This window comes from Petromyzon marinus, chromosome 33, assembly GCF_048934315.1.
Source record: "Petromyzon marinus isolate PM22_M1 ecotype Great Lakes invasive population chromosome 33, UKy_Petmar_22M1.pri1.0, whole genome shotgun sequence".
Classification (NCBI taxonomy): Eukaryota; Metazoa; Chordata; class Hyperoartia; order Petromyzontiformes; family Petromyzontidae; genus Petromyzon; species Petromyzon marinus.
The window spans coordinates 2,660,136-2,686,841 of NC_133699.1; the positions used below are offsets into that span (position 1 = coordinate 2,660,136).

Here is a 26,706-nt window from a genome sequence, read left to right on the forward strand (position 1 = left end):
TAGGTTTAACAATATATTAATATTTACGCGATCTAACCCAAAAAAAAAACATTATTATAAAAAGCAACTATTAGAGCCTCAGAAGTGATTTAGCCATTCGATTGCTTTGTCCTGAGAGTTGGGTAGCTGCAGATATACTAATCCACCCACCACCTTCATGTTTATATTCAGGCAGTCAGAATTTCTATGGCTCCATGGGTTTTGAGTTCATAGCTGCAGTCACTTTCCGCATTGGGTATCCGCATACTCCATCGTTTGTGCAGATCCCGGTGAAGCACTGTCCACCGTTCCCGCCGATGATTGTGGTGGTTGGGGTCTCCGATCCGATGTTTTGACGTTGGGTACGTTGCTCGAAGCCCGCAAGATGTGCCATGCCGTGTTGGTTGCTGATATTTTTTATTTCCTTTGCCATCGCGTCGTCTTTCGTGGTTGTTTTCTGCATTCCCCGCCGCTGTGCGTCCGGGTTTGTAGCGTGTGGTGTCCGGCCTTTTGATGTCCGACGTTTTTGCCCAATTGTCTTGGGAGCTTCTTCAGGAATTGAATTGTGCACAACCCGAAAGCACATTCGACAACGAGTATTTCCCCTCTCGAAGATTTTTAAGAACGATGGGAAGGAAATGGCCTGAGAGATTGCAATAAACGTTTCAAAATAAACCGGGTAAGAACCCATCGAGACTGAAGATGTATTTATTTAAAGGGAAACCTGGATTTCGAGGTCTCCACAGAGCCATGCTGTGTCAATGTAAGCTAACCGGAGACACGGTGTCACACAATTCATCGCGGGAACGAATACATCGCCCAGTAACAATAAATACGTTTACATTATGAAAAATAGTTTAAAGTTCAAAACATATTTTATTAACTACATCGAGTAAAGGAACATGTTATGCGCCCTCAGTCGCCAACTGTTCAGTGTGACGAAATATGGTCCAATAGCCCCCACGACCTGCACTGCATGGGGAGGCCCTCGTCCAGCAGTGGATTGACAATGACTGATTTTTTTTACGTGTCCCTGGTATGTTTCACTTACCCCTGGCAAACATTAAATCTGGAAAACTGTCCAACTCTCAACACAAGGGCTGTACAAGCACACTTGCACGCACACACAGGTTATCATCAACAGTGTTTGTCAGGGTGTGGCGAATGGGTGGCTCCCACGCTTTTCAAGGTTGTGGTTCTTCTACTAGCGAATATTTGACGGCGGTTATTACTGAGATTACATATGCACATTGACCTATTATGTTATAATAATAATAATAATGCTACCATGAATTACTGTTGCGACACCATGTTTAGTACCGACACACACCTATTTAATAACTGTTAAACTGAACTAGTCCACGACAATTACTGACTCTGTACCGAGACGAGTGTTCGTGCTGCTACTGTGTATTCAAGGTATTTACCTTGCCTTGTCAAAGAATGAAAAACGCAGAATGGAAAAAAAAAACCCGTTACTTTTATCCGAAAATATGTTGGTGACTCGTGGCCATATTAAGAAAAAATGTCCGGGGTATCATGACATCCATAACACCCTTTAGAACTGCTTTTTGTGTTTTAATTTGTTATCATTCCCCCGCACCTCCGATTAGCATGGTTGGCTACGTACGGTGCGAAAGAAGTTCAACATACGTACGCGCATGCATAGCCCAACCAATGGCTGTGCCCGCTGGTGTGAAGGCGCAGCTTGCCCACGAACCGAACAAGTGCTGCTTTCCACGTGACGTGACCGTGCAACGTTTGGAATTCTGCGCGCGTTGCTCCAGCTGACGCGTGCTCGGCATCGTTCGTTCGATCGTTCGTTCGATCGTTCGATCGTTCGTTCGCTCGCTCGCTCGCCGCCGTTCGAACCACTTCTCTTACCGCTGTGCCCCCGGGGTCTACCCGATCCTCAAGGTGGCGACACTCGGAGATGCAGAGAGACCGCGGAGACGCAAAAGACAAAGACACCCCCTCCCCACCCCGCCTACAGCCTTTAACAGACTGTTGGGGCAAGTGCTGTTAGCGAGCACCTGTGAAGGCCGACGGTGCATACGAGGCGGTGGGTGGCCATCACCACACCCGGTCACCTTTGTCTCCCGGGTGGCGATGTTTACGCATCGCACCGGCTACTTATATGAGGTTGAGTCAACTTTGGGGAGGTCCAGAACCAGTTCAGATAATCATCACTGGTCCGTAATACAGGTTTTTTTGGGGGGTTAGATCGCGTAAACCTGCCACCACCCGACACAGCCAATTAGTGGTGGCGGGTTTAACGACACATTTACGCGATCTAACCCAAAAAAAAACTGTTATGGATGATATAGGTCGCGAAAGCCTACGTGTTAAATCATCACTGGTGTTGACTGTGAGCAGAAATCGAACTTAGGTCACTGGGTTCGAAGCGCAGCGCGCTAACCGTTGCATTGCCGCTCCCCATATTGGAGATACACACACACGTGCAGAGATAGAGATGCGGAGATACGTGCACAAAGATACGCGAGATGCACACACACGCACGAACGCACAGCACACACACATACAATTTTGCAACCAGAATTCTGTACCCAGAATTCTTGGGACGCGATGGGGGACAGGTGCCAAGGGTATTCATAGCCGCTTTGTCTAAAGATGGAGAGGCGGCTGGATTGGGCTTTTTATTTGGAGTTGCTCGCGTCACGTTGTCGGTGTCGCGGCCTGGCCCAGGAACCCGATATGCTCAGGTTCAGCTCTGTTTTGTCCACAGAGACAATCCAGAGAAATAATGAATTGCTCCCCTGGGAATGAGCCCTCTCCATAGAATTTTAATCAGGCCCTTTAAACAAGCCACGTTTGGTTAGTGACCCATTTTGGTGGGAGAGGTTGGCGGAGGGGGGGGATAATGGAAAAGTAGGTTAGGATGCGAAAAAGCAGAAAGGTTATAACGAGGACTTCAATGAAAAGATTTCAGTTTCTTAAATAAGCTGCCAGAACACGAGGAGTTTCAACGTTGGACATCGTGGCCAAGGACTTGCGGTACGACCACTCAAGCGCGTCGGAAGGCCGAAACGAAACGGTGGAGAAATCCAATGCAGTAGTCGCCTCAGTTCTCCCAATTCGCACAATGCATTGCAATTGTCGGTTGGTTTTGTATAATTGTTGTTTGTTTTACATTTGAATATTAGTGGGAAGACTTGACCGCTGTTAAACAATATAATTGGTGATGGTAAGGGAAATGGCCCTTCATCACAGCACAGAGAGGTAGAGCCTAAAATAGAAATTTACTTTTTTTATGGCAGTGGTATTATTATTATTATTTGTGCTTGTGCACCAGTGCCAATGCAGTATCGCCACATTATTAAACCGTTGAAGTGATTTTATTTTCCAATTTAAAAAAATGCACCATTTTCCAGCAAATTTAGTGCACAAATGCCGTTCAAAGGAATGTGTACATTTTCAGCTGACATTAACGTTTCCAGTTCCTCTTGTCCAATGAGCAATCCTTTTAGAACACTGAAACTCTGCAGGTGAGAAGAGTGGAGGAGGATGAGACTGGGCCACACAACAGAGTTGGCGTAACGTCTCTAAGGCAAAGCTAACTGTTTGCCACCACATATCGCAATTGATTATGAGATTTGAGAGATTCCTAGGTGTTCTCCAACAACTGGGTGTGATCTAAAATTTGTTTATTTGTTATGTGCTGTTGTAGTTCATTAAAACCTTTAAACGCGAGGCTCAAAAGAAAAAGCCGTCCCTTGGTGTGGACCAATCAGTTTCAAGGACAATGCATATATTATAATAGTATGTTTTTTGTTTGCATTTTGACTGCAGGTATTGTGGTGAATGCAGACATGAATCCTTGTAAAAAGGTTTCAGTTTTGTTGCCAGAAAAAAGGGGAAAAACCTTATTCTTATATTTTGGTACTGGCAAAGGAGGTCTAATGATGAAACAAAATATAGGTTAAGATGTGCAAATAAGCATATGGAGAGCTGCATGCTGGAAACTACTGTGCATTGTCATGTGCTAAGTAGGGCTGTTGCCTGAAACGTCGCCGATTGTATACTTTTAAGGCCACTGTTATTGACAAATGTATTGAGTTTTCATGTATTTGTGCATGTGCACCACTTCCAATGCAGTGTAGCTAAACAATTCGTGATTTAACAGACGGACAGAGCAACACGGGCACTATAAAACGTAGGGAGGTGAATTAATGTGCCTGTTCAAATTGCTGTGTTAAGAAATGTAAGCTGGCTTGGGCAGAAGATGCTACTTTAAAAGATGATGGACGATGGTCAACAATAATAAATAAGTGACGGCCATGAATGCAACTCGCCAGAGATAATTCCCAGCGAGGAGATGGAGCGATGAAATCCGTTCGTGTGCAGGTACCGGGTGGATCGTTAAGTCGCACGATCATAAGATTTGGCAGCGGCGGCGGCTCAGGGAGGATTTCATCCAGCAGTGGATTGATCATGGCTGATGATATAAGGAACATGTTGCAAATATTTCTACGGCATGGTTGATGACATGCGCGTGCAATATTATTATTTTTCGTTTGACTTGTGCGATTTGAAGTTTGCTCGATATAATCTGGTCGCTGCGACAGTTGTGGTTTGAAATGTCAAGCGTCAAAAGAGTGCTTCCTAGCGGTGGTGCGTGCGTGTGACTTGCGTGGCATTCTGGGTCTCTCCAGGGCCCTGTTCCCTTTTGGGTCATGGGATTCCAACGCCAACCTTACACCCGCAGCTCCATCGCGAAAGCCAAGCGGCCGAACATTCTTTCCATTACAAGGACATTCTGGTGTTTAAAAAGACTGGCAAGTGTGGAAGCATGAATTATCGCAGACATGCGCTGTGCATATGCACTGCGCCAGCACCTGTTAAGACGATGGGGTCGGGCATGTAACAATGCAACGACTCGTCAATTTAAATAGAATCTTATGGTCACAGTACATGCTATACATCATGTATGTTAGAATTTATAAAACCAAAAAATACAATTTGTGCCAAGTTACATTTAGACTTATGGAATGACTGATGGCACAACTAGTTATAACCTTTACGTATTTACCCAAGAGGCCAAATTGAGTCCAAGGACTCTCTTTCCTTCATTGTATACAATTACAATATTTTTTATATTAAGAAGTTTTCAGTCAATTAATTATGCGTGTGGATGGAAACTGGAGCACTCGGAGAAAACCCATGCATTCAAAGGGGAGGAAACAATGTGTCCCATACAAAATGAAACGGATGACAGCCCACATTTGCTGTTTTTTTTAATCTTCCGACAAGCCAGAGAATGGCACCTTGATGTCCGCGGGAATGGAGTTTAATAAGATTCGGGTGATCCACGAACCGTCGCCTCCACAGCACTGGATTACAGGTGTGCCGCCCAGCAATGTGGCAGCCGGTAGAAAGAAAATAAAATAAAACGTACTCTGGAACTGAATTGTGACAAATCATCCAATTACAAGGGTTCATCGTGATGTGCCTATTTCAAGCTATGGAAGCAAAGCAGTGAAATACTTACTTATTGTGATTTTCGATTGTCAAGAGGGTGTCCGTCCGTAAAAGGTATCACCCGTAATTTAATATTTAATAATTCGGCAGAAGCTTGAGCTGGGTCAATAACACTCCCAGACACGCACGCACTTCCTCCGAACCTCCATGTGTCCACCATGACGCCTGCGGTGTACCTCGTGTCGAGAGTCCCCGGGAGTTCACTCCAATTGTGTGGAATGCTTCAGTTATTTAAAACTAAAATTAAACTTTTATTTGAAGCTTTCGTGACTGCAGCGATTCATGTTCTTGGTTCTTTCGGCAAAGTCAAGTAGAAGGGAAACAATACAATACTAAAAATATAAAACAATAAAATCAGGTGTGAAAACCATAGCAAGAAAATGTTCTTGCTGTGGTTTTCACACCTGATGATGATTGCTTGTGTTGCAGTCGAAACGTGATAATTTTATTGTTTCATATTTTTATTATTTTATTGTTTCCCTTCTACGTGACTTTACCGAAAGAACCAAGAATATAAAATTAAACTATTTAAGTTTCCTAAGTAAGGCCCACTGAGCTATATACAGGAGCTTTTTTGTCAGAAGCGACCTGGCCACATATGATAGCTCAACGAAGTGGTTTATAACGTGGAAATTTAAAGCAGGCATACACTCTAAATGCATGATTCTAAAAGTGGAGGGAAAAACCGGACGAGCCGGATAAAAATCCACACAACCACGGGGAGGACATGCAAACTCCAAATATACAGGCGTCAGGGTCAGGATGGAACCCACGACCTCCTGTATACTAGGCGAGGAAGATGACATCTCACCACCGCTCCACAAGACAGTGACGTGGTCTACTGTCATGCGTTCACAGTGTTGTGGTATGATGATAGCTTGCTTAAGAACATAATCTTAATATTTTTTGTCTCGGTTACTTGTGCGGCTGTGGAGAAGGGTTACGGCACAGATGGCGCCCATGCATTTGACACCGTCCACCTGTCCCTGCGTCTCAAACTGCTGAACTCAGCCTCCTGGGTCATCCGTTTCCCGTTGATCGATCGAATGTATTTTATATTCAGAGCGGTCAACCGATCTGTAACCCACAAGGCTCGGAACAATTGACTCAAGGGCACGAACGTTTTATTTAACCGGTCGAAAAATATCTAATTTTATCCCAGTGCTGCTTTGTATCATTTTTTTGCATCGCCCTTTGTGAGTCCATGATTGCATGAAGAACTCTTCCACACCACTTACCACGTCAGTCATGGGCATTGGTCGTTAACGTTTTGATTTGTTCAATTTATTGTGCTTCTCCCCCCACCCCTCCCCCCACAACATAAATATATTTTTATATTGAAGTTTCCTTGTACCCGTCGCAAACATGTTTGGTAAAAAAAATAATTATTTCCACAAACTCTGGTCAATGGATTGATAGTGCAGTTGTGCAAAGCACTGCGCCACCCTGCGTGTAATTTCAAGGAAAACAATGTTTGCTTTAGTCAATCCACTGCTGGATGAAGGCCTCCTCATGCGGTGTTGGTTGACCGTACCGTTGCGGTCACACGGTTGACCACGGGCCCCGGTGCAAGGAGTTAAATGATGGGGGTCCTGCCATGGCCAATTTCTCCCCCTATTCGTAGCCTGGCACCTGGTGCCTTCCGCCCATTGAGGCCCTGGTGCAGTTGTGCCTCCTTCACACTGGGACAGCTACGCCACTGGATCATACTTCACCACGCTGGTCAATGTGGGTTGGTGACGGGGGGGGGGGGGGCCGCCAGGGCCAGTTCACATATGAGCCGGCCATAAATGACGTCACGCGATTTTGGACGATTTTTGACCCCCTCTCTCTCGTCACACGGCGTCACAAAAGGCAGACCCCCCCTCATATATGACGTCACAAAGCTCTGCCCCCCCCCTCCCCACCCAAAAAAAAATAAAACATGCTTCAAATTGTTTTAAACTATTGTCATTGTAGTGCGTATTTAATGTGGTGCTGCACTCTGATGTTGTAGGAGAAAACATTTATTAAAAAGTCTATTTAGTTAAGTAGAACGTGTTGTCTATATTTAGTTAAAGTTGAGCATTTTGATGTGACGTCACATTTCTCAACCCCCCCTCCCCTCGTCACACATCGTCATAAATGTCTGACGCCCCCCCCCCCCCCAGGTGCGTGACGTCATTTATGGACGGCCCCATAGCACTCGCCACTGATGTTAGCTCTGGCCGGGTATCAAACTCTGGTCACTGGGTTTATAGTGCAGTGTGATGATCACCTTCACCGCTCCACTCCTCTTGTACCAGAACGTGAGATGCCGCCCCATGACTAATATAGACAAGTCATCAACTACTGCCCAGTAAACATGGCATGTTGGGCCAACATTGGTCTAAAGTTATATGTTTACTGAGTGGAAGCTGTTTAGATTCATAAATAATGTTAAGACAGTGCAGTGTAAGTTTAACACGTAGGCTTTCGTGACCAATATTATCCATAAGAGATTTTTTTTTTAGGTTAGATCGTGTAAATATAAATGTGTCATTAAACCCGCCACCACCCGACACAGCCAATTAGAAAGGTTTGTCACGTTAACAGAACATGTAAATTCGTTACTGTACAGCACACCGGTGTGTTGGAGAGTAAATCCACAACACTTCCAATCTGAGTACGACGTTTCGCCAGTAATTACAACCAGCATCATCGCAGTGCAGTGTAACATGTCCAGTCAACGTTTCCGTTAACCAGTTGGGAGTAAGATACAGTTGAATGAGTGGAATCTGTTCAAATCATTTCTTGAGTTTTCACCATGCAGCTCATCTTTCACACGAAGCCAAACTGACTTGGTAGCATTCTCTTTCCCCCGCCCCCCCGAACAGATTTACAGCTGCGACATGCAACAGCTGCTGCTGTGCCTTGCTGCCCGCTGAACACTCTTGTGCTGACCTCTCACAACGCGGGGAGTCGTGGGCCACAGCACAGTACATCCGCTTGAGGCCAAACCACTCCTTGTGCCCGGGCTTCTCGCGAAATCATAACTTCGCATTTTACAACATTACGAAGTGTGGGGGGGGGGGGAACCCCCACAAACCCTTTGGGGCGAGGGCTCGGAGCCCAGGGCGGGGGGGGGGGTGGACGTGGAGGCTCCATCCTGTTTATGTAACCCACGCATGCAGCGTTGGCAAAGCCACAGAGTCTCTGTTACCCTACGCCATCACCGCACGGCTCCTCTCTTTGGGGACGCTGCCTTAGATGGGAAATCGGGTGAGATTCTTCGCCCGCGTTCAGAAACAGTTGTGAAAACAAAGTGGCCCGGATTAAAAAGAAGGAAATCCTCCCGTGTTCTAATTTTGCGATGGCATTGCGCGGGGCCCTTTGGAGCCGCTCGTGTTGGGCGGGCCGACATCTCGAAATGAAGACCCCACCGCCTTCGGCATTTTTGTGGCGTTTCGAAATGACAATGAAAAGCGTCCGTCGTTCGTGTAAATTGCGTCTCGCAATTTGTTTGGGGGAACCGCTGTGACGAGCTGGACTGAGGTTATTGTTTGCAAAAGAATGTTCGTACAGTGCTGCACATTCTATAAGGAGATGCAGCCATGCAGGGGTGTATTAATGTTCTTGTGGGCCCCAGGCACTTCTCTTTCGTAGGCCTTCAGTAATAACGCAAACAGTTGCTACTGCTGCTGCCCCGTGTCACTACTACCGCCGCTGTCACTCCGCTTGTGTCACGCGGTACTTCGTCCAGCCGCTGGAAAGACGTCGTCAGTTGCCTAGGCGCAGTGCCTACAATATTATATTATTGAGGCACAGTGCCATGGTTGGAACATTGAACTTGCAATCCGGAGGTGTCTGCTCGATTGATCTCCTGGCACAGAACTTAAAATAAGGGGCATACATATGTTTGATGGTCAAATGTGGTTATTGATTTTATTTATACTCGGAGAGAACCTACCGGACAATAAGAGACAGCTGTATTTGTCATATACCCTTCTCTCAATCCTGTAATCGGAGCACAAGAAGTCACTGCTTTTTTACGGAATAAAATGCCAAGATAACATGTATTGTGAGCTGGTATATTTTATATTATTTAAATAATATCGTGGCAAAACAATTCCATGAATAGAGAGCACAAACTTAATAGTTACAGTAATTTTAAATTAACCCGCCTCGGTCTCCCCTATTTGTTACTCCCACCTCCTTTGGTGGCGCTATCTTTAATAAGAGTTACCCAGCGAGTGAACAATTGTATGGGTGGAGGGAAGTCTAGCCAGCAGCCAGTCAGAAACTCACGGCATAGATTATGTTGAATAGCAAGCAGGACTGCTGCTTATGCACTCCTGTCCATGCAGCTCTTTAAATTTCTTAAGTGGAATTTTCTCGACTTTGTCCGATTTTTAAACGCATTTGATTCAATTAGCAAACTTACTCTTCGCCTCGGCAGTTTGTGGTGGAGACAATTGGCACGATTTTGCCAGCATGAACTCAAAGGAACATTCACCAGATACATTTAGTTTTTAGATATTTACTGCATGTACACACAACTACACCACACAATGCATGCAGGCTAATAGTTACAGCGTCCGAGCTTGTTTATGCAGGCACACACCACTGCTTGCATCATTGCTGTCATTTTAAATAGCGGCCTTGTTGACTTATGTTCAACCCTGTGCTGTGGGGAATTGAGGCTCTGCGGCACGCGCACGACTCCGAATCCCTGCAAGCGTTGCCCGGAGTTTATGCTGAGGTCTGTTTACACTTATCCCGAGTTGCACAGTTACCATGTGGGCCCACTCCAGGGCCGTTTGGCTGAGGCTCTTGCCCATTATTTTTAATTAGCATTCGTGCAACAGAGTTCCCTATATACCTTGCCTAAAGACAGAGATTTAAACTTTTGTTGGTGTGAACATTTAACGGATTTTTTTTGCCATAATTATTTCGGGGCTGGGAAATAAATAAATAAAAGCAGATTACAAATAACAATAACCATGCTTTGTGTAAACTTTGTGGACGTTTGTCAGTTTGGATATAGTGTAGTAACTGGGGTGTGTGTATTTGAACTTCTTTCGCACCGTACATAGCCAACCGTGCTAATCGGAGGTGTGGGTGTTAATCGCTGCTGACGTGGTGGTCATGATACTTTTTTTCTAGAAATTGAAGTATCGGGAAGATGGGGGGAGGGGGGGGGCTTTGGGGGCAGTGGGGAGAGGAAAGGGGATGAGTCCACTGTCCTATTTCTGGTTTGGGATGGTGTCTTTGAGCCTGGCCGGATGGTTGTGGAGAGCTTGAAATGAATTGTGACGAGACATCTATATATTTTTAAACATCCCTTAGCCCGCCTTCCCCCTCCCCCTTACCTTGCCTTTGCCCACCGAGATCATAAACACGGCACTGTGTATGCAACATACAGTCAAGCAAAGGAAGCTTCAGTAGAGATCCAACACAATCATCTAAATTGAGTGGTCCGTAACATTCCTGTTGGATGAATGACCGAATGGCGTATATGTCTCCAGTGGTGATGAAGATACATCAGCTGACTTTGAGCATATTTTATTTCTGCTATATTTCAACTCCAGGCTTTCATCTCTTTGCTAAGTTCATTGCTCGCGACAGTTCAATATATATGGGCATTTATCCAGAGTTTTGTTTTTGCTGTTGATAACTTCTGATTCTGGAAAAATTTGGCTACGTTTTGTGTCGCGCGAAATCCCATAGAGACTGCAGGCCTTCTCGTACAAGGGTGACTTGGGTAAAGAGCAACAACAGGCACGCACGTACACACATTTGATGATTGTTTTTCTCCCTTTTTCCAAGCATATGCTTAATGGTTTCCTTGCGAGTGTTTTGTTCTTCTGTCACAAGGAGACGAATTTCTCAATGGTTGCGCTATGTTGAATGCTGTTCAGTAATTTCCTTGCAACTAATTAGTTTGGGTAGAGAGAAAACCTGTTCGAAGTTTCCTGTCCTTTTAACAATTCCTCCCTATTAACTATTAACACACATTGGTCAATGGTCCACAATTTCCTCAGCAAACCACACACACTTTTAAATTACTTTTCCGGCCTACCACTAATAGGTAGGAGCAATGCGAGGCTGCATAAATATTTTATCTCAGACATGTAGATTATTAATTTCTTCTTCCTGTAACCACAACTATTTTTGAGAAACATATACATTCTTGCCCACCCCGTCCCCCCTTTTTTTTGGTGTAAAAATTTGAGCCGCATTAGCTCGCTCTCTCTCTCTAGATATATATTAAAAGCGAGCTTTTACGAGCGTTACATTAACTCTGGCAGCGCTAATGCATGCGGTGCTTTTGGGTTACGTTGATATTGCTTCCTCCATTCGGGCCGAGGTTCATTTCCTGATACCTCCTCCACTGCTCACCGTCAAACCAAGCAGCATCTGGAACCTATTTTCGTGGCTTTGTTTTTTTGTCAAAACCATTTTCAAACGGTGAAGTGGCTCAAACCACACACCTCACTGTTGCTCGCCACAGGAAGGGCACTGGACGCGTAAAACAATGCGGACTTTTTATTATTTGGTGGAATAGCTTAAAAGGGAAAGTTAATGAGATGAAAGTCTCAAGTGTCAAATAAATTGTGTTGTAGCTAAAATTCTCGAACTAAAGCTTAAATTCACTAGGAAGGCATAAAGGACACTTGTCACTGCTGATGTGCTTTGATGTTCTTGATATTCCAAGTCAGGAGTGGCCTCGTTAGTAAAAAAACAACTATTTAAACTCTTTAACTGTTGTCCCTTTTTATGTGTTTCTTGCGTGGTCAGTGCTGAGCACCCCCGCCTCTTTGAGGAGTCTTGAAAAGTCTACTTTTGTGCCAACACCGGCAATCATTTCATTGCTTGCAGACAGCAGTCGTACGCTATCATTTGCTGTTCCCTGAAATGAGCACATTTTTCGAGTTACTTTTTTTATTTGGCAGAGACCCACAAGACCACATTGTAATTCCTCATCCAAAATGTAACTTTTATTTATTACAGCTTAAAAACATTCCGATTGTTGTTACCTCTGTTGCATCTATTGTTGGTACTATATTTTGTTATAATTGCGTGTTGCAGCCTTTTTAAAAATACAAACTAATATTAATTATTATATGCAGCATTCCTTTCGACTTGCGAAGTGGGATGCGAGATTGAATGCAGATGTCTATCACTGGACAAGGGACACATGGGGGTCTGTGGTTGGGAGAGGAGGGGGGAGAAGAGGGATGGATGATGAGACGGTGGGTGGGTGTGCGTGGGGCTGAAGGCTGCTGTTTGTGAAGTTTGTGAAGCTGTCACTGCTGGCTTTCCGTGCAAAGTTCCAGACACCCTCACGCATGCAGATAGGGAGGGCTATTTGGAAAGGAGAACGTTTGGGAGGGTCACGAAAGGGTTGGCCCACCTCAACGCACCATCACCTTCTCTGGCACATCAATCCCACCAACAGATCCAAGGCCCTTTTGTTAGCAGCAGACAGGGTTAAGTGGCTGCAGGTCACTGGAATTTGTAGGAAATGTCTGAGTTGAGAGTCATGTTTGGTATGTGCTGCAATCTAATTTTCTCGGGAGCTTAAACAGTCTGCCTGGAGGAGGCCGTGTGACTTGGTGGGCCTGTATACATCTCTAGGTGATGAGCTGGTATCCCTGATGCATCGTTTCCACAAATCAGGCTCCACTGGCCCAGGGATGACCCAGTTCTGATGCTGGAGCTCCATCATGCACGGGTCGAGGTCCCCGTGTTCCATGAGTTTTGGAGCTCCCTAGGCTTGGCTGTTCCCCTGCCCCCCTCCCTGCCCTTAACGGGGTTGAGGTCGTCGTCATCATTATCAGCCATGGAAATTCCACTGCTGGATAAAGGCCTCCCCCAAGATGTTGCTCCAGAGTTTGGAGTAGGGTTTGTAAATCGTTTTTTTTTGCATTTAGCATAGATTGAATATAAGCATTGCTTATATTACACGATTTATAAAGTAAAATCTACCGCTGTATTTTAAAATTTCCTTGCATGCTATAATAACACATGCATGGTTGGGAAGGGAAGTTGAGCCAAGCACGTGCCATCACATGTGGGCGCTTTCGCTTCTGAGTTGACCCAGTGATGCCGTGGGTCTGAGGTCGGCCTGGAGCCAATCGTGGCTATCGGCTTGTGGCACGGTGTACGAACGGTGCCACAAGGACTAAGGTCCCCGGTTCACTTGAGATCGGTTTTAGTACGGGAGGATTGTCGTGGAAATGCGGGCTCGTGAAGTCTGGCCTCAATCGAGCACTAAGCCAGCACAGTTCCCAATGTCTGTGGAAATAAGGCAGAAGAGCCAAGGGTTTTGGGTCTTTACGAGAGTGGAAAAAATGAAAAAGGAAATGGATATTTCCTCCTCTTTGTGGAGTATTTTTGTGAGCAACGGGGTTTATAGTCTCCAGCATCGTTACCAAGGATTGCACAACATTTATATCGCAGCCTAGAGAGTTTTAATTTATTTTTCTCAATTATTTATGAAACAGAATACTAGAATGTTTTTTTATTGAAAAGTGCAGAAATATAATTAATTATATGAGGACAGTCTAGTATTTGGAAGAATTTATGTTTTGTAGAATTGAGGTGAAATATTTATTTATTTTAAGATTAACAATTAAAATTGAAAGCTGGGTTTTCGGTAAACGACACTGGTGTCTTCCTATAAAAACAATATTCATCATTGCTACTCCACATTGGGACCGCGCAGCTTCGCTCTCTGTGGTTCCATCAATCGGGAACTCGCTACCCCCTCATGTTCAAGATATTCTGCAGAATATCCAAGACTGAACTTTAAAATGGGGCTCACAATGCACGAGCATTGTGCACTCGAGATAACATCGGTTTTAAGATTTGCACAATATAATTACTGACTACTAAATATAACATGCGTGTAGCTTGTAAATTTACTGCTGGATGAAAGGCTCCCCACGGCATGATGGTGGTTGTTTGACCGTACTTCATAATACCGGTCAGTGTGGGTTAGTGAAGGGAGGGGCCCAGAATCTGTTCATATCTCTCATGACTGATATTCGCTATAATCGGTAATCGAACACAGGTTGACGTGTATCGTAGCACAGTGCGCTAACCACTTCACGACCACTACCCACCATGTTTATATAAAACTTAATTTATGTAATAGGCATGAGGGAACTTTTAGCCCATGGGTCATATCTGGTCCATGACTTAATTTCATATGGCCACATACACTGCCCGCAAATTATATTTATCCATCGCTGGAAGCATCTTAACCATACTAAGTGTTCTAGAGTGGCCTATAATCGACCTGAAACACACTTCATAATTTTAGTGCACTCGGTCACTTCGGCGGGGGTTTTGCAGTGACGGGCGTGAGTGACGAGTGGTGTGTATTCATGCGTGAAAGTCGTGTTAGGGCCCCCCAATAAGGGAATGGTGTCCCACCCCTGTATGAAGCAAACTTAGGGTGCGGCAGCGAATATGGCTTGAGGGCAGAGTGACTGGGGTGTCAAATCTTCTCGACATCCGTCACACATTGAAGCTCCTCTTCCAATATGAAATGACACCCGGTCGTTTAGCATTTGATTTGGCCTTCTTCCTTGGTAGTAGCTTTTCGCCGTTTGATATTTTATTCCAAATGCAGTTTTAAAATTAGATCATGAAAGGAAAAAGTAGAGGCAATGGGTGGTGGTTGCGCGTCAGATTGTGGCTGAACAGTTCTTCTTTTCCGCAACCTTTTTTTGGGATGCGAGCCAGATAAATTCCAGCAGAGAGAAAAGCACTAACGGGTCATTGCGTCGTTCATTTAACATGTTTCCATCTCCCGATTTTTTAAAATACTTTTAACCGCAGCTTTCCTTGAAACAGATTCTCTAGGCTGTGAAGAAAACCGAGGGAAATTATCTGAAATGCATTGACCCAACTGTAATACTTAACAATTATAACGGTGGTGGCTGTGGTGCTGTTAATATAATAATTATTTAAAGAGGGAAGGAATGTTTTTTTTGTTGTTTCATGATTTGCTTTGCTCACATTGAGTTTGTGTTTTGCACTCTTAAACCGGTGTCCCGAGTTAGATTCCTCGCCACGGCTTGCATCAGTCACGAGCGATTATATTAACCAGTGTAGGGGCCTTCCCATCACCAACAGAGTGTGGTAAAGTATGGTCAAACAACCCCTTTGAATGATGTAGCAAGGGTAGGCCTTTAACCAATGGTGGATTGACGAAGGGATAGTTTTTTTTTCAATGCACCATATTTGTAGGCCAATTGCACCACCTTTTTTTCTTACAAAGGTAGACTCGTAACGAATAAGGTATCTTAAACATTTTACAATAGTTAACAATATTGTGAATGAGAATAACAATGAGAAAGCTATACAAATCAAAAAGTGAATGTTACGATAATAAAAAAAAAAGTTTTAAACTTCGGAAATATGGGGCAAAGAATAAAACGTAAATAGATACGTAAAAATAAAGCAAAAATTTTGCAGCACAAAGGGACAAATCATGAATACTAACGAATAAATAATCCTAAGTGGCAAAAATTACAAGCGAGGGCGGGGAAAAAAAACCGAGCACATCAAACTAAAACGCCACCAAAATCAAAACGCTTCGCCACTGCTCAAGATTCCACCTTGGTGACAATTCCTGAAGCCCCCCTCCTGGCTTCTGATGAGTAGTAGCAGCAGCAGTGTGGCCTGATCTGTTCCATCACCGGCGCCACACTCTCGGCTCAATCTCACTCACAAAGCCCGTTCGTTAAAAGGGACTCCACCGAGTGAGACTTGTCATGCTTTACCTCCCTCCTGCCCGTGCTACCTGGGTGTCTCTTGGCATATAAAGACGCCGAGATATTTCCCTTTGACCTGAGCATTTTTTATTGCTTATGTTAGCTGTAAAAAAACAACAACAACAACATTAAGTTCACCGGAACGTTATTCGCTTTATTCTCTGAGACTCACGCACACACACACACGCGCGTCGCCAGTGTTATGCTCGGAGTTTCTTCTTCCCAAGACCGTACCATGTGTTCATAAACACCGAATGCACGGGGAAGGAAAAACACACACACTCACTCTGAGTACGAATAATCTCCGTCGCCTTCCGTTTACACAAATAACAATTCACTTGTGTACGAAGCGTACGATTAAAAAAAATGTTTTTTTTTTTTAAATCGCCAACATGAAATACATTCCCAAGTAAAAGCTTCGGCTTTTTTTTCGGGGGGGGGGGGGGCACTTTTGTTGTGTTCCCTGGCACGTGAACGACGAACCCACTTGTGAAAACGCGCGCGCGCGCAACACCCCTCCATCTGCGGTCGATAATGGACCGATCCCGAGACGCTGCGCGCAGCGCGAAGCGGCCAGAGGAGAGGCTCGCGCGTGGTTCGGGTTCTGCCACGAGGATGGCGACGTGACAGGGGGGGGGGGTTGTTTGGTTGGTGGTGGTGGTGGTCGTGACGAGAAGTGTAAGGAGGCTGCCTCCCCCCCCCTTGTATCCTTACAGACGAGCGGAAACGTCTTCGTTCTTCGCGACCCGTGAGTCTTTTTTTATCGCGCACAACTCTCCTCGTGTAACGGGGCGGCGGCCGCGGTTCGCTCGCTCATTGTCGCGCCGTGGAGAAGAAGTGTTTGTTCGCAAGTTGTGTAGATACAAGAAGGACGAAGTGAAGTGAGCGAGAGAGAGAGAAAGAGAGAGCTGGGGCGACTTTTGAAAGGAAAATGAAGCAAATGGAATCAAAGCGTTGGGGCGGTGGGTAGCGGTCTCGGTGCGTTTCGGCTGTGATTTGTTTTTGTTTGTTACGAATGTTGCTCTTTTATTCAAATGTCACGACACGATGCCCGAGTGCGACGGAGCGAGCGAGCGAGACAGAAACCTCCCGTCATGAGTGTAAATGACGCGACGAACAGATTATTTGACGAGACGTTGTCGTTGTGTGTGTGTGGTTGTGTCGTGGTTGTCGCGTTTCGCACTCTGTACCCCGGCGGACCCGAGTTAGAGATTCCCGTCTCACGGCCACCAACCACAGCGGCGGCTGTCCAGGGCCCTCTCCGGTGCGGTGGGTAAACACCGCCACTGGGAAGACAAAGGCGGCCGGGAGTGGTCCTGGCCAGGACACCCCCTCGTGTGTCGTGCCGACCTTTATAGGTGCTACTCGCTAACAGCACTTGCCCGAAACGTCGGTTGAGGCTATAGAGGTGGGGGGGTGGAATCTTTATCTTTTGTGTGTATGTATTTTTTCTTTTTAAAATTTGCCACTTTGGTTTTTTAATTTGAGAATGAACATTCTGGGGGGGGGGGGGATTAAAAACTCTCCCCTGCCGCAGAAACTATCCCCGAGTCTCACGCCGAGATATTTAGCCATCTGTGTAACTCCACGGGGCGGTTTTGTTTGCAGCCCTAAAGCCAGGATTTGCTGCTCTAACGGGCATCACATTCAATCAGCATCAACCCTTGTTTCCCGATAATCCCCGATTTTTAAAGGCAATCGCAATTCGTTAATATGTTCGACGTGGTTACAGCACAGTATTGCTGAAATCTGTGGGTTTTTTTTTTAGGGCTCCACTCGGGTATTAAAATGGAGAGAGTGGAAAAAAAAAGTTTCGTATTGGATGTGGTGGTTGTGCTGAGGCTCTGTTCTCTGTGATTTGGGAAAAATTCCAGCAATTTCCTGTGAGGAGTTCCACAGCTCAGGACCCCATCTGCTTTATTTGAATTCGTGGCGTCAACTTGCAAACGATGATAAACACGGCATCATTGCTCGTGAGAAGAGTTCTGTAATTGTATCCGCACTGTTACTGTATACGGAGGATTATCAAATGGTTTATAGATGTCATAAATTACGTGCAAAATTATAATGGTTTATTTGTTTAAAGTCATAGCTCCTCTTATTGCAACCATGACAATAATTTACAGTTTTCTAAATACACTGTTGAATGAATGTCTACGACATGTCATGTCGGCCGCGAGGACTGTTTGATCGAATTTTTGGGTGCCACGGTGGCGAGATGTTAACTATCTCGCCTGGTATACGGGAAGTCGTCGGTTTGATCCCGACCCTGACGCCTGTGGTCGCGTGGATTTTTCTCTCTCCTCCGGTTTTTCCCTCCACATTTAGAAACATGGGTTTACAGTATTTGGCTGCTATTAATTTCCACGTGATAAGCCGCTTTGTTGAGCTATAATTTGTGGCCAGGTCGCTTCTGAAAAAGAGCTACATATAGCTCAGTGGGCCTTACCTGATAAAATACAAATGTTTATAGTTGTATAGTTTACGTCACCACGCTGGTTAGTGCAAGTTGTTTAAGGTTGTTGGCTCAAGACCAGTTGAGACATCACTCGTCAGCTGTCGGGTTTCAGAGCGCAGTGTGCCAATAACTGCTTCACTCCGATGAATTGCAATATAATTAAATAGCCTGATACAATTAAGATGGAACTTTCAAGATGGGTCTAACTAGGGGGTTTGTAGTCCGACAAACCCCCCCCCCCCCCGTGAGACCCCCCAGCTTAAATGTTTTAAGTTTTTGCCAAAAGGGAGGAGGTATCTTTTGAGCATCTTGTTATGAAATAGGTTTGGTCCGGTCTCGTGTGCAATCCATGATTACAGCCGTTATTTATACGTGTGAGCAATTAGGAATAGTTTACATTGCAGTTTTTTCCAACCTATCCTGTAGAGTGTTTTTTTTTCTAGCCAAAGACATCTTTTTTTAATTAAGCTTGTGGTTTGAAAAATGCCTTTCAAAGTTTGTTTACTATTTATAATGGTACTGCTATCTGATTGTAAGATTTTGAGATAAACAAGGGCTGTGTGGGACACAAATATCCTTCCCAGAACTGTGATTATTATTTTAGCATCCCAGTTTGTTAAGGGCCGAGCGCAGTTAAGCCCTGCAGCAGCCAAATCTTGATCCCATCCACTGATGTGCATTGGTTCAGGCCATTCTCTTGGGGTGTTTCCTGTGTTGGATTATCAGAATCTGTGAATGTCTGTGTTTTCCAAAAACCTTTGGCCAACATTCCCAGAAAACAAAAGCTGAGAACACTTCCCTGCAAACCATCCATTCAATTTGAGTGCCTCTACCCTCGCAATTTGACGTTGCTGTAGTGTCATTGTGAGCAACGCTGGCGTTTGGAATCAAGAGGTTGACAGTTTTGTTCGATCTCGTTGGGCGCGCCGTGGCAGTTGAAACAATGGTGCACGTTTCTTCCCGCCAGTGTAAATGGGTAACACCACAGTTCATTGATTTTCCGGTCACGTGTGGTGGGGTGAGTGGTGGGTACTCGCACCTCTGCCAAGATGCCCGGCCACGGTGGAATAGTATGCCAAACACCTTTTTCAATAGGGGGACCCTTTAATTCCATCTTGTGGAGACCCTTCCTTCAGCAGTGGTGTGTGTAAGTCATTTCAGGGCTGCACCTTTTACATTAACCTTAAAAAAAATGCCCCTGAATAAAGTACATAAAAATAACCAATGCTTTATTTGTAAATCAGCATATTGCTCCGCAAGCTAAAAGCGACATGAGCACTCCCATGCTAAAAAGTCCAAACAAAAGCAAAGTGGAGTAGACTGTGCTGCCAAAAAGGAGCAGAGTATGAAAACGTTACAGCAACAAAAACAATCTACGTCTGTGGAATTAGATCCGGGCAACTTTCTCAACAAAGTTATATATATATACCAGCCAGTGTGTCCGAGGCTTCTACTTAACCGCTAATTGTGTGCTGGGATGGCTTCGGTGACTTACGCAGTTCATCTCAGCGATGATACGTCGCGGTGGCCAGGAAGGCGTGCAACAAGCGGCAATTGTATTGCGGAGACAGTATCCAATGTCTTTCAGCTCGGAGAATTTGTGGAATTTCCTTTTATGCTGGGGGGAGCATACAGTCGACATTGTGTCCGGACTAACCCCCCGCACCGCCCCCCTGCATGCACTTTAGAAAAATAAATATTAATACTATGCTTTTGAAAGATATTTGAGGCTGATAGTTCATCTTATTAAAGGTTGGAGGTGAGATTATGGCTTTGAGTAGTGGAGTGTGGCGAGATGTTTTGAGAAGGGGCAGCAGTGTGTGTGTGTGTGCCGAATGAAATGGCACAGTAGGGGGCACAGGTGGTGCATCGGCCAGTCATCTCAGTCAACCCATGACACCTGGGTCTGCCTCGTGACCTGCCAACGGGCGTTCGACACTTCACGGTGGCCTTAACGTGCACCCAGCCTTCCACAAGCACCGTGGTGACGTCACCGCCACTTAATGGCGAATGGCGGTTGTTGTTGTTATTGTTGTTGCCGAATGAAAGTTGTTTTGTAATTTTCAATCTGATTTATTTGGCAAATATAAACCCTGCAGGATATACAGATTAGTACGGGCTATGTCTTATAAATTTACCGTGCTATTAAATGCTTTACAGTTATATGAAGGATTACTATCTTAGTATATGAAGCTCAATTGTATACAGCAATTGAGAGTTGGTGTTTAATAATCGCGACATTAACTACAGGCCCTTTGTGAAGCTGCTGCTTGATGAAAGTCTTGCCATGCTGTGTTGGTTACGGGATTTGTTTAACCATACTTCACCGTGGCTGGTCATTGCCAGTTGATACATGTGGAATATACCCAGGACTGGTTCAGATATCATGTGGCACGTCTGTTTACCGTGGCAGCGGAATCTTACTCGGCTCACCAGGTTCATATTACGGCACGTTAACGACTGCACCACTTCTCCATCTCATAAAAAAAACATAAAGTAGCAGATTTGAGTTCTATTATTGTAAATATAACTCTACACAGGATAAAGTCATGCTAAATTAATGTCAGAATGTGTACATGAATATAAGTTTGCAACGCAGCCTCATGAAAACCCATTTTCTCTTTCGACTTTTTTCTGGAACTACATTTAGATCTACGGTGGGTTTTCAAGACCATTGTAGATGTTTTTCCAACCATAACAATAATCCCACCCTGGCTACATAAAATGTCCTATGAAGATATGTTTCATTGAACCAAAACTGCCATTATCACCGACATGCAGAAGGCAAAATGAAATGTCACGGGTGAATGCTCAAGATCAAAATAATAACAACGTATGACTGCTGTGCAAGGGTGGCTTTGAGACTACGCTAATCTTGCAGGCAAGCCGGTCCTGAGCTAAATTAATTCAAACGCTATCATAGCACCCACTGTCAAATGGGAATATGATGTACTGTAATCAGCTGTGAGCAGCTTATGAATAAATCTCAAACAAGGATTAAAAAACACCCTCTAAATATTACACAGGTGGACATTAATTGCTTAACATTTAAAAAACTCCTAATATATATGGATTGTGTGCACAATGCTATTTACTCGGTGAGTTCAATTCATGGCCACGGCTAATATCAGTGACCAGTGATATCTGAAACAGTCGTGAGCCTTCTGCCCCTTCACCAACCCTGCGCTGACCAACGTGGTGAAGTAGAATCAAACACAACATGACTTGGGAAGCTATTCATCCAGCAATTCATTGACAAGGGCTGTAAATCATTCATCGTGTTATTATCATGGCTTTTGGCAAATGTTAAGCGAATGCGTTCTGTCCGCAGATGCGATGGCGCTGCTGACGGCTTGGCGGCCCCACGTTGGTGGACCTTGAGGCCCCGATCACTCTGCGGCAGCAAATCTCAAACCCCGGACGGACGGACAAGCTGCGTGTGTCTGTCGTGGAGTGGTTTTTGAGGCAGGGGGGTGGTAGTGGAGGGGAGGGTTCAGTGAAAGGCGAGTTTAGAAATCTCAAGGGGAGGGGTTGGGCAAGCTCCCTGTGACCCCCTCTCCCCAACCCCCTCCCCACTGGGCCCCCTTGCCGAGTGTTTCCCCTGAGCCATGAGTGGACGCTTGGGTTTCCAGAACAACCGCAGGATGCAGGAAAGGAGGAGAGTCCGAGTGCTGCTGCCCACCGGCGACGATCTCTCCATCATCATCCCCGTGAGCTCATCCCCCCCACCCCACCACCGCTGCAGTCACAGAGCACCCAGTGGCACGCATGCACACACGCACGCACGCGCGATAGTGAGCCCAGGATTCAGAATAGGTGGCAGTTGTGTACAATCATCACTCGGTTATCCAGGATAATGGGTGGGAGGAACGAAGAATGGGTGGCCCGGAGAAAACAAAATCACGCACAATGCAAAACGAATGTAAATGAAGCAGAGTCGTGAGCCGGCATAGTCGTAAGCCTATGCGTTGGAAGAGAGGGCTGTTTTGTGCAGTCAAACTAGCGTGTAGGCTGTTACGGTTGTGCTGCTCAGCTCTTCGATATCTTTTCTGGTTGTTGCCGCGAGCTGTTTGGCACGGTTGTCTGATGTCTCACTCCTCGTGCTCGGAGCTTATCCAGGATCGGCACGATGATCCTAAACATTTGTTACCCGGTACAACCCAAACGCCCCATTTGGAGAGTCATTATCTGGCATAATGCAGAGGGAAGAAAGGGTTGTGGTGCAGCTAAACAAAAACACAGATAATGCATAACATATGTAAATTATCTGACCGGTGCATTTTTGGATTGTGCCATGTTGCTTGGGGTTCATCTCAAAATTACATAGCTCAAAATCACGGCTACGTAAACCTATCGAGACATGTAAATGAGTCTGAATACAAATAAGGGGTCATCTATTTATTGTTACCTTTTAAAGTACTCTAATCGGTTTACTTGCCGATGTGGCCATGATTACCTGGGTACTGTGTACTGATCAACAACAAATAAGGAGAAGCTATTAATTCGGATATATTATATTTTTAATTTGTCAACAGCTGTTATTTTGCAACCGGGGTAATATGCTGTCGACAGATAATCGAGCGTTAACTCTCATTTCACGAGCTATGAGACTGAGCGATCGCCTACATTGTCTTTTCTTGGTAATAAATATCACAGTTGACTACGTACGGTGCAAAATAAGTTCAACATATACGTACATACAACACAACATTTGCATGCATTCACAGCTAAAATCTCCCATAAATGTGCACACCAATTGCTGCCAACACATACACTACATGTGTAGCACAGTTGCTGTAAAAACTTTCAGACCGATGCAACAGTACCATATCTCGGTGAGCTTGTATAGAAGCAGACTACCCAGTCAAAGTAAGTGTGCAGTCCTGCAATGGCTACTCATTCCACTGCTTGTAGAAGAGCCTCCTATCGAGGGTATTTTGGCTGACTACTCTACACCCCACAACATGATAAACTAACTCACGTACCCATTTATCCTACTGGGTGGAGGTGCGGGGTGAATTTAAGAAACTTTCCCCATTGTTTAAACTGCCACGGCCAGTTCGACTAAATTGAACTGACGAGCCAACCGTTACCCCACGGCGGCAAGCCCACTTCACAAAGTGCTGCATCCAAAACGAAGATCTAATTGCCAGTCAAGGCTTGGCTTGGGACTGTGTGCGGGGCGGGGGGGGGGGAAGACGGCGGCAGCCACCCACCACTGTCCCTTCAATACCCCGCGCCGCCGTTGCCAAACACGTCTTGGCACGCCGAGGTCTTACTCGCGGGAAGTGAGCTGTGTGCATTTTCACGGGTGGCTGAACACTCCGGCGAGGTCTGCTCAATGATGATCGGTGCCCTCGCCGTGGTTGCTTCCAATCACGAGCGATATATTTTATTTGTGCACGCCAAGTTGTCATCGGAGGCTGCGGGGAATAAGCTTACGTGGCGAGCGTCCCAGAGGGCAGTGTGGCAGAATCTCTTGTCGTGCTGTGCTTGTGTCCTCCCCTGCCTTCAAGCCGTACTGACCGGCGTGGTGAAGTATGATTAAAGAACTCCCACGGCCCGCACAGCGTGCGGAGGCCCTCATCCAGTAATTAATTGACTGCAGAGCTGTACACGCACGTGTACGTTTTTACTGGTCCAGTCGTGCAAGTCTCTGTGGACCCCATCTTTTTGATTGAGTGATGCCCACCTGCTTATGACTTCTGTGGAGAATGTGGTTCTTAAGCATCCTCAGTTTACGAGTTCACTACCTAATGGAGCTTAAAGCAGTTTGAACGCAACGTCATATTTAAATTTTGAATTCAGTAATGAAAAATCTAATGCTAGAAATATATTGGCATGTGTTAATAACATCTTTGTTGGGTGGTGGAGGGTCAATGACACAAATTTTGACATTAAACTAACTAACCCAACTCAAAAACAAATATGGATTATTTATTGTTATTAACGCTGTATTTTAGTGGAGTAACACATTCCAGAAAAATAAATTAATGTTTTGACTTTCCTTAAATATTAGCATCGTTAAGTCATCTACTGTATATATAAAAGGGAAATTTGTGATTATGTGTGATTGTTCAAAATGCTTAGCATACTTCCCGACATGCAACAAACTTAAAATTTGCCATGTGGGTACTTTCCAGACTGTACACCATGCAAAAATTATAAAAATAAAGTTTTGTATTTTTTTTGGGGGGGTGGGCATAATAATGCATATATATTTGCACCACGGCAAGTGAGCTGTGACGTCACATCTGTCATGTCACCCGTATGCGGAAGCGTAACGCAGTGTTTCTGCTGATGTCACGCACCCCCCCAACCCTCCACGGGTAAAGTGCCATACAAATGTGTTGCAGGTCTAAGGCGTTCTTCGCGCAGCATTGCTTTATTATTTGAGTCGTTTACTGCTGCCGTACGCACCCTGAAAGTTGTGTGTCTGCAGCAAGCGCGTGTATGTGTACCTATGGACGCGCGCACGTGTGTGTGGGGAGAGCGGTAGTGTAGTGGTTAGCGCGCTGCGCTACGAACCCGGCGACCCGAGTTCGATTCCTGCTCACGGACACCACCGGTGACGATTATCCCCTAGGTCGACTCAGCCTCAAACGAGTAACTGGTGTGGTGTGTGAGCATTGCCACTGGGGAGACAAAGGCGGCTGGGCGTGGTGAATCCAAGTCCCGGGCGAAGCCGGGTGTAGTAAAGTATAATTAATGAGGACGACGGGAAAATGTCTCGCATCTGGGGAATATAGGGCACGTTTAATAACAATAACAATGCAATTTATAACACGCACAATATTTCAGGGACGTAAATGCCCGTAACTCTGAGGTGCCAAGGGCATCTTCAGTTTCATGAAGAAAAAAAACGTGATTTTGTTGGCCGAGCTTTTGAAGGCAATCGTCAAAATGATTGAAATGAGTGCAATCTGCTGGATGCAGAATGGATGTTGGGGCCAGAATTTTGTTAAAGTAATCGGGATTAATGGCACTAGTGTGGAGCCCTATCAGCCAGAAATATAATCAGCCATGCTGCAGGGAATGCTATTATATCTGGGGACTTTGTATGACGGATGAAACGTCCAAATTAAATATCTTTCCAAAATTACACGGTCCACTTTTTGGAATCCGATTAAATGTGCATGTAATTAAAATATATATAATTATTATGCTACGTTGTGTTTTGTTTTAATTGGCTTCATAATATGAAGGAGAGGTTTTTTTTTCCCAGCAGGAGAACCGAAATGATATACTGCTTAGCGCTCTTCACCTCTTCTCATAAATTATTTGCCCAAGTGCAAAAGTGGACGGTGAAAATTAATATCCGTTCTAAAAAACGTAAGCCCAGTTTTTTGCATGCTCCATGTATTAATACATTGGCCTCAGAAGGGAAACCTCATGCCTTTTGTGGGTCACAGACATCCCGTATCCCCATGTCAATCAATCTTACAACACTTTTCCTCTTGTACCACACTCTTTAATAAACATTGCACACATCTACAGATCGATTCACACTTCCATGTGGAATTTGTCCAGCTCACAATGACTGTAGTGCATGCTGATTCCTAAACAGAAATTGTCTCTAGGGGATGACAGGAGTGGCAGCCAAGGACTGGAACTTGTCCCAGATTACTTATTACGAGGGTGATGGAGCCATAAAATCAGCTCGTGTTCAGGTGGTGTTGTTACATTGCAGGATTGTTAGAGATTGGCTAACTGTTTGGTGAGGTCTTGATTCAGCTACCGATTAATCATAGCTGATGATGTTCCTATAATACTGTGATTTTCAATACATCACTGATACATCCCATAGCTCTTAAGGGTCACTAGTTTAATGTAAGAATTACATTAATGATGTTTGACCAATGGATTAAACAGGTAAAATGGTATAATTAGCAGTCGGATGGGAAATTGCTTATTGATTATTCGATGATAGTTTTTAGAATACATTCTAAAAACCATACATTTTTAGAATACATTCTAAAAACCCGAGAACTGATGGTGGAACCCAGTTCAATTTTAGTAACT

General features: G+C 44.9%; 1 protein-coding gene across 4 annotated transcripts in view; it reads left to right on the top strand.

Annotated features, from left to right (window-relative positions):
• Positions 1–16,762: 16,762 nt before the first annotated feature.
• FRMD6 (FERM domain containing 6) overlaps positions 16,763–26,706 on the top strand; it is a 40,984-nt gene continuing 31,040 nt past the window's right edge. Inside the window, exons 1-2 of one of the 4 annotated variants that reach the window (XM_032964850.2) lie at positions 16,763–16,974; positions 22,016–22,394. In XM_032964850.2, coding sequence (XP_032820741.2) covers positions 22,293–22,394 — 102 coding nt within the window. In that variant the 5' untranslated portion in view covers positions 16,763–16,974; positions 22,016–22,292. The other 3 variants (XM_032964852.2, XM_032964851.2, XM_076071447.1) reach the window with 3 other exon arrangements.